The 8,896-nt window shown below is 42.4% G+C and overlaps 1 protein-coding gene across 1 annotated transcript in view; it reads right to left on the bottom strand.

The window, feature by feature from the left end:
- Window positions 1–689: 689 nt before the first annotated feature.
- TMEM131 (transmembrane protein 131) overlaps window positions 690–8,896 on the bottom strand; it is a 99,624-nt gene continuing 91,417 nt past the window's right edge. The window contains exons 36-41 of the mRNA XM_074908449.1: window positions 8,460–8,634; window positions 8,011–8,132; window positions 7,811–7,907; window positions 6,663–6,760; window positions 5,089–5,252; window positions 690–1,720 (exon numbers count right to left, since the gene is read on the bottom strand). Coding sequence (XP_074764550.1) covers window positions 1,427–1,720; window positions 5,089–5,252; window positions 6,663–6,760; window positions 7,811–7,907; window positions 8,011–8,132; window positions 8,460–8,634 — 950 coding nt within the window. The 3' untranslated portion in view covers window positions 690–1,426. The remainder of the gene's footprint in view (window positions 1,721–5,088; window positions 5,253–6,662; window positions 6,761–7,810; window positions 7,908–8,010; window positions 8,133–8,459; window positions 8,635–8,896) is intronic.

Genomic DNA, 8,896 nt, shown 5'->3' with positions numbered 1-8,896 from the left:
TGTTTGCATGATGTGAGCTGGAAAAGCAGTCACTGTCTCCGTTATTTAACCTTCATATTTTGTTGCATACAATATTCCTTGTGGCATAAAGGTTTTAACTAAAATTTAGAGTCCTTACTCTTTAAAAGGATGGATTCTGATAAAAATCCACTGCAGTAAATTTTAAGCAGTGCCACTGAGTCACGATTTGTGTTGCTGGTGACTGCTAACATTTTTCTAATGGAAGGGCTCACTTTTACCTGGCTTTAACTCAGATGAAGATACAGTCACTGGGGCTTGCTTTTCTGTTAATGAAGAAAAACCAGACAGATAAATCATATCTAAAAATAGTAAGGATCTTGTTGAGACCTACACAAGAACGGTGTTACAAAGGTATGGGCGTAGCATCAACAGCAGCAGCTGCTACTATACCTGATACTCGGAAACTTAAACAGTGTAGACATTTTTCCAGCATTTCCCTATCCAGCAAATTTGAGTGGGTGGCACTGTGTAACCCTAAAAACAATTTCTAATTCTCTGCTGCTAAGCAAACCCATGCTTCTGAGATGCCAGGTTTCATCTGCAGTGAAGTTTCTATTACCATAGGCCCTACAGGCAGTAGATTTTGGCCCAAAGGCGACCACCACCAAGCAAATTCCTGCATGCACAAGTTGAGAAAATACCATGAGAACAGAATTACAGCAGACAGATCTTGAAAAAAGCAGTATTTATTTTAAAGTACAACCCAAAGTTGTATCTGTAAGAAATGCACAAGGTATCTTGTTTCTTCCACAAGTCTTGGCTGTGTGCATTTCAGTTCAACTTAAAAATGCGTTCAGGTTTACAAATGTACAAACAGCACACAAAGTGTATTACAGTCTCAACAGAATGCTCTTACATTCAGCCATTTTGCTCTTAAGGTTTTGTGTTGGTTTTTTTTGTTGATTTTTTTTTCATTTTTACATTCTTAGAACCTGTGTTACCAAAGACAGCCTTATTTTAAAAAAATACTCTGCATTTTAGCACAAAGTGCCTTTTGATTTTAAATTAGAACTTGGAGGATAATACTGGAAAAAATTTAAAAACCCAAACCGGTACTTTTCATGAAAGTGTTGCATGCCAGGACTGTTTTTATAGTTCAAATCGTTTCCTAAATAAAGATGGCGGATGGTAAAATATGAAACCAGTGAAACTGTTCAGATTTACAGGCTTCAGCTGTAGTTGGGATTTGTGACCACACCCAGACTTTTTCAAGCTTATCTGCGATCTCACACTACCATATTGCAGGACAGACTTTAAAAAGGAGCAAGTGAGGAAAGCATGACTGGCACAGGGAGGTGGGGGGGTGGGAAGCAATGACCAGCAACAGCCTGAAAATGATGTTTCAAAAATTTGCATTCAGAATTGTATCATGACCTGGATTAGAGTTCTTTCCTTTTGCTTAACTTCAGTTTTCGTGAGGATAGTGTGAATTAGACCAAGGATCTGAACTTCTTCTTCCAATTGTTGGGCTCCAAATTCTCCAGGGATTGTAGGTCTGTCCCATGTCTTCAGCAGGATTGGCAACGGTGGCAGCGGCAGGCGGAGGTGCAGCAGCGGAGTTTTCACTACCCATGAGATCAATGCCTGACAAGGCGTTTGCTGGAGTGGTGAAGGGAAGGCCGCTGTTGAGATTACTTGACCAAATGGAACTGCTGAATGGAGTGGTGGACCACAGGCCACTTGGGTTGCCGAGGATTGACTGCAGTAAAGACAGAGCCAGGTAAGTAGTAGTTCTGTAACCTCTATTTTCACCTTGTTTACAGCCCGCTGAAAGAAAAGTATCTAAGCTGTAGCAAGCCTGCTGCAGAAGCCCTTCCATCTTCACTGCAACATGGAGTTTTCAACTCCCTTTACTAGAGCTTGCCCAGAGGAACCACACTACTAACAGTCACCAAACACATCTGGTAACTGCATGGGCTGCAGAGTACAATTACATGACAGGCTTTTCAGCTGGTTTTGAGCTTATAAATCCCCATACCATTACTAATTTTAAGCACTACTAGTATTCAAGCTTTAACACAAGGGCCAAAAAGCTCAAGCTTAATTAAACTAGATAGAATGAGGCAGATAAACGTGGTTCAAGTCTCAAAAAACCAGCAAAATTCAAGTTGTAATGGAAGGTAGCAGCAAAGTCTATTCCTTGATCCTATTTTGGCTGTTTGCAAACTTATCTCCTTGTATTCAGACACGTCCGTACATTCTGGATGAACCTACCTGCGTTCAGCCCCACTGTACCTCCCCACATTCCCAGTATATACTTTTTTTCCCCCATCCAAAATTTCCCCAGGTGAAGGGAGAGAGGATTGGAGAACTGGCCCTTTGTCATGGACTTCCAGTAAGTCTGTCCTGGCTCAAGACAGCTGGAAGTCTCTGACAAATGCTCATGGTGCAGATGCAGATATGCTGCAACACATCACAAATGTATTTGGGATGCACAGGACAGGTATAGCAAGCCTAAGAACCCATGCAGAAATGAACAAGGCCCAGGTTTTGTCAACAGTTTTATTAAAGCCCAAACAGTAGCAAGCAACAAGCAGAGGAATCTAACCCCTGAGGTGGTGGAAAGTAATACCTGGAAGCAGCCAAAGATGGAGATGAGAAAGGTTAGCATAACTTTCATGCTAATATTAGCACAGGACCTGCTACATGTGGGCTTAACGCACTACATACCTCAGCGCCAACAGATTTAATGTACATAGGCTGTAAATTCAATTTGCAAATATACAGTAAACTTGCTACATCCAAAAGGCAGTGGACTTGTTGAGTAAGTGCTGTAAGGTACAAACATTCTCATGTTTGGATTTACTGGGAGGAATGGGGCATCCCTTCCCAAGATCTCAACCCTTGGATAATGCACACTAAAGGTTAACCACTATCAGTGTGCTCTGCATCTGAAGATTAAAATAAAAATCCCTTTAGAAAAATAAACAAGGTAAACTCTGAAAATGTCTTAGTTTCGGGTTTTTGTTTTCTCCCCTGGAATGAAGAAGATATGTTCAGTCTGATCATACCTGAGATTAGTTGGACACTAACATGACCAAAGGATCCTCAAAGAATCTGATACTGAGGGTTGGACAGGAATTTTGAACACACTCAGGGGTTAACCAGGCCAACGTCATTACGACTCTCCAATGTCACTGAGATGTTGAGCCAAACTAGGGTCACAGTTTATTACTGTTATATAAATAAATGGTTATATTTAAGCTATACAAGGATCAGACTACTGAGGCTACCGCAGGAAACGCACATTCTGCTGCTCAGACACCAGCCCTAACACTAAATGTCCACTCTTATTTCCTCCTGTGGGCAAGAGCCAGGAACTAATTCCTGTGTGTCCCAAAAATGTTTGGGAGTCCCTGATAGAAAGGCAACAGCTCATGAAGTAGAAACCATCAGGAAAGGAGCAGCAGAGTACCTTAGGTGAGAGTGCTGCTCCCCTACAGGTGTGGTGGAGGGAGGTACAAAACTCCACACAGGGAAATGGAGGAAAGAGGAATAAGGGACTGTCGTTAGAAAGAAACCTGGGGAGAAGTACCAGCAATGCAGCAAGGCCTGAGGGGAGACAGGACCCAGAACTCAAATGCTATTTAGTACAGAAGCAGAGTTATGCATAAAAAGAGAAAGCAAGAGAAATAAGGAAGGAGGATAATCAACTCCCCAGAAACCTTCCTAGAAAAGAAGGTGACACAGAAGCCGCTATATGAGTGCTCTTTGCAAGAACAGTTTTGGCTCTTCTGCCAGAAAGGAGAAAGAGGCAAAGCCCTGGCCTGGTACCTTAGAGCAAGGGCCTTCAGTGACAGGAACAGCCAAGCTTTCCTGTCCTGTCTCACCATAAGCACTTAAGTCACTATCATTAAAAAGGCTTTGAATATTTCGGTGTATTTGCTGCTTCTTGTTTACTAAGTCATCTCCTTGAATAAGCTCCTAAAATGCCTTCCCTCCCCACTTCCACCATCAAAGTATTTAAAGGGAGAGACTGACAATTCTTCTATACCATTTGTCTGGCTTCCATCTCAGTGCTTCCTGATGCACACTTCCAAATATTTTTCAGAAGAGGCCAGGAAATATGTTAAGAGTTAGGAGCTAGAGAGATTGTTCTGGTTGTCTTCAATCCCTCCTTCTATCAAATGCTGAGAAATCTGCCCTCCAGGTGACCAGAAAGCAAAAAATCTCTCCTTACATAGTTTTAGGGAGGTTACAGCTACAGTTGTAACCGCATGACAAGGGTGGGATCAGTGAGTGTGTGTCTATAAGAAGCTGTGTGACCTTCTTCGGCTTCCCCTGCCCCCCGCCTTCCCCCACTCCATCTGAACTGCTACCAGGTGAAGTAAACACTGCCTCTTACTCACTACAAAAACATTTTCAGAAGACAAGATGAAGAACGATTTCAGCTGGCATTGAAGACAGCTGTTGTGGTATAAGTTTTATTCTGACAGACAGAGGCACAAGGATCAGAGAGCAGTTCTACAATCTGTGCAAAAGTTGTTTTTAATTCTTCTTCGGCTACTTTCAAGAGCTCCATCAAAATTAGTTGCCAATTTAAATGCTTCACCTTATGCTCAGTCCATCAGTGTTTTTACTAAACTGAAAGATAATTTTTTTTTTTAACCTTCTGTTAATTTAAAAGTAGGTGCAACACTGGATTCTGGAAGCAGAATCTCGGTCTGAAAGTTATCAGATTGCCTGTTTTGCAACTGCCCATCAAACTGGAAGTGACAGAGGCAGTGCCCAGCCGTGGCACAGAAGAATGATTCCTTCCACAATCCCAAAGCAGGTGGGAATGGAATATGCTTTTGTAAGTGCTGCAAGATGCTCTCGTGAGAAATACTTTTATGTGAAGCAATTTATGTGGATTCATCATCCGCAAGTGAGCGGATTAATCACTCTTTGTCCAACAGCCATGTCAACTTAACTACACGGAATGAGGAATACGTACAGCTCCCCTTTTCCTTTATCCTACAGTTGTTTTTTTCATCCAAATTTAAAAATCCTCTAAATGAAATTAGATGGCAGATACAGAACAGGTTGGTAACAGTAATAAATGCTGTATTTGGACTGAATACTTACTGCAGTTGTATGAGTCGGGGAACTTGAGCTTGTTGGCCAGGAGGGTACAGAATCTGTAGCTGAAGGATCCCAGATGGATGATGGAACATTATTGAATTCACTCCAGTTTCTTTGAACATCCTGCCCATAAGCAGATCGAGCTAGACCAAGTTTGCTAAAAACCTCTAAAAATAAAATGAAATAAAACTGAGTACATTACTCTTCCTCTTTTTCCAAGAACCACAGCAGACTGATACTCTTCACAGTTATTTCCATATTTTTCTAGCAGGTCCTGCTGCAGTGCAAGAACTGAGATTAGAAGAGGTCACACAGTAATAACAGATCTCATCTCACATGCCCTGCAGCAGACAGTGACAACAAAGTTAGACTCACAGTTATAGCAGGGAAAAAAGTGTTATATGCTTATTGTGTATAATTCGGTATCGGCCTATGGGATTTGTTCTTGCTATTATTTAGCTGAAATAGTCAGGGAACCAGGCAGAAGCACGGCAGGACTGAGTCCTGGCAGTTCCTCACAGCAAGTGTTAACTGCAGTGGAGTCAGTGCCCGGGCTGAAGGAGCCTCTTGCAATCGCAGCTCCTGCTTGCCTCACAGCGCACCCTTTCCAGGAAACTCCTGGTATGGGGGGGCCCTGCCTGCACCCTGGCCCAGACCCCATCTCTGCTACGGGAAGGAGAGGGCAGCACCAGTGCTTGTGGGCTCACCTGGGGCCCACACACCGACCTGCTCCCAGGAAGCCTAGTGCCGTCCCGCAGAGTCACTGGCGCCCACTGTTGCCGACGAAGATGAAAGAACCCCACAGCAGGAGCTGCTATTGACTGCGGACCCCCAGCATTTTTCAGTAGACACGTAAATTTTTCAGCACATACGTGATCCAATTTTCAAATGCCACATGGGAAGTTTGCTTAACCTATCACCTTTTGCAACACCTTAAAAAAAAATCCCGTGTATCCCCAAACATGGTGTGCAAATATCTGTAAGTACACAGAGCATTGTGCCCTACAATATTGCTGCCCGCACCAAGGCCTGGCCCATCTCAGTAGTCATGTATGGAAAGTTTACTGAAATATTTAAAGACAGGAATTAATTGCTGGGTGTAGTATGCATCAGTTCATCATGCGGCTATTCAAACACTAGAGCAGAACACAAGAGGAAAGCAACAGGAGGGATGAGCCATTGCCTTGTTTATAAAGCAATGGTTTTATACAGGCATCAAGTGCTCAGGAAACCACAGGCCTAGTGGCACACTTCTGAGACCTACAGTAAAGCTTCAGGGGGAGGGAAGAAGGGGAGGAAGACTAAGGCAAAAAAGAAGGATCAAGAAATTTTACTGAACCTGAGAAACTTCAAAACTGGGCATTTCCAGCCCAGCAAACACACTAAGAGTTTCCACTGATTCTCTTTGGGCTGAAACACAGAACACCCCACCAAAATTTTAACACACTTTCCTACATAGCCCTCCTTTTTGGGGGCAGGGATGGGAACACTGTCTGTACTTAGACCAGTGGAATGGAGACACACTGTTTCTTTACCTTTATTTGAATAGGAAAAAATTCTTGAAAACAAAAACTCACCTCCAGTTAAGTTAAAAGAATGTCCAAATGCAGAGAATGAGTTGAGAGGAGTGAAGTCGGGACTGCTGGGATTGCTGATTGGACTCCACAAACCCGAACTAAATATTATGAAGCAATGGGAAAGCGATACACAACTTGTTAACACAATAATACTGACAATATTAACTTGCTAGCCTACATACAAATGTACATGTACAAATGGTGATCAAGAGTTAGGAAGTCAGCTTGGTTTTGTTTTAACAAAAGATTTCAGTGAAATACCACTTTCCTGGGTATATACCCACCCTTGGAGCAACATGCTCTTTAATGTGTAGACTGAGCTCCAACACAAACCTGAGTAGCTCTTTTGGCCTTTTTCAGAAAACCTTTAGGGTCTAAGGAATAGCGAAGGGTTTTTTTAACAAGCAGATAAAATTTAGAGCAACTCAGAAGGGATACAAATGCTCACATTCTAGCTCATGGACAAGCTTCTTGAAAATACAGATGAGTTAACTGGAACCAGTGATAAACATTTACAAAAACAAACCAAACCCCCACCCAACAAACTGCTCAGAAAAGGAATTCCTTTGCGTATTGAAACTTCAAGTCTCTTTCCTATTCCAGAAAGGTTACCAGACAATCCCCGCTTTTTACAACTGAGAGAGATGTGCACTGCCAAAACATGTCAGAAAAGACAGTGTGTCTTGGGGAATGTGACCAAGCACAGCTCTTTTCTGCTCCTATGCAAAGCCCAGTGATAGTTCTGGTCTCAGTGTTAAAACTAGGAGTGAAAGATATTGTTGTACAGCACAGGTATTCTGCCTGCAAACTATTTTAAGTGACCTTGGTATGCATTCCTCAGTACTGAAAGTCAAGTTGATTTCTCGTTGTTCAGACACCTGGGGAACACAAGACTATTGAGTTACTTGGAACGATGAGGAAATAGTCCCCATCACATCCAGAACATCCTTCTCTCTACTTCTGGGTCAGCTCTAAGTTCCAATTTTTTTTTTTTGCAAGGTGAGATATGCTGCACCCAGACTTCAAAGAACAGTTTAATAAAAGGAACAAACCAGAAGGAATTGTCACTTCCTTCCAAAATGCCATTAACAGCTCACAATCATCTTCTCTAGGGGCCTAGGTATTTGCCTAGAGAATATAAAAATTACCTGTCAGAGCCATCACTGTCAACAACTGTGTGGGAAATGCTAATATTGCTGGAAACATCTGTCTTGCTTGGAGAAACCTTTGGTAAACCACTGCCACCTGCAAGAATATATATATAAAATGAGTAAAATAAAAAACAACAAAATAACAGAATTTCAGGAAATATTCAGAAATATTTAGAACTCCAAGCTGGTTCTAGTACCTGGGCTCTTGTCATAACCTGCAGCTACAGCAGCAAAAGTGGGGTTACCATTCCTGCCTGGAAGAGAAGCTGCCTTTGCCAGCTTATGTTTGGTACCATTAGGCTGCTTGCTTTTCGTTTCACTTAAAGGAGAAAAAAAAAAAAGTGTAAGGTTTTGGACTTCAGCAGTTTGGTAAAAAAAAGCAGCAATTTAAGCTAGCATTCATGAAAATGTTAACAGCAGCTCAACAGTTCATGTAATTGCACATTTTTCCAATCTACCAAGTCGTAAGAAACCCCAGAGAAATATAAATAGCACAGTAAGATATGCACAGCAGTATCTGCAAAAAAGCAGTTTCCATGGGAAGAGGAAATGGGTCTGAGAAGAGGGAGACGTGCTGTATGAAGCAAAGGGGTTCCACAGCGTTCTGGGCTTGGGAAGGCAGTAGGAGGGGCAGACTTGGACTCACTTGCTGCAGCTGCTGTTCACAATGCTGCTGTAAGTGCCTCCTCGGGGCCCAAAAGCAAACGATGCAGGAGGAGGAGGAGGAGATGGAGAGGCGGGTGTCGGCGAGGGCTGTCGCTGTTTCAGGAAAGCATCTGCATTCAGGGTTTGCAGTGAGAGTTTATAAAGGTTGTCCGTAGCTATAAAGAGAAACACAAAACATCTTCCTGTAGTATTTACATTACGTTGCAACAAAGGGGAATTATGACAAAGGCTGTTCCCAGTGATCAAAGAAAGTAGCTGCTTCTCTATGTTCACCTATCGTTATTCAGGTTTACTGCCTATTTTCGGAGAGATCGTACTGCAATGAAAGCACCAAGATAAATTGGTTTGTACAGAAGTAAGAACCTTTCTAAGTGAGTGCTGTGGAGAGGGATGACTTTATGCTCACATGCAAGAGGA

Source organism: Athene noctua, chromosome 1, assembly GCF_965140245.1.
Source record: "Athene noctua chromosome 1, bAthNoc1.hap1.1, whole genome shotgun sequence".
NCBI classification, from domain to species: Eukaryota; Metazoa; Chordata; class Aves; order Strigiformes; family Strigidae; genus Athene; species Athene noctua.
The sequence above is the reverse complement of the archived record's forward strand: the minus strand, read 5'-3'. Positions and strand labels throughout refer to the sequence as shown.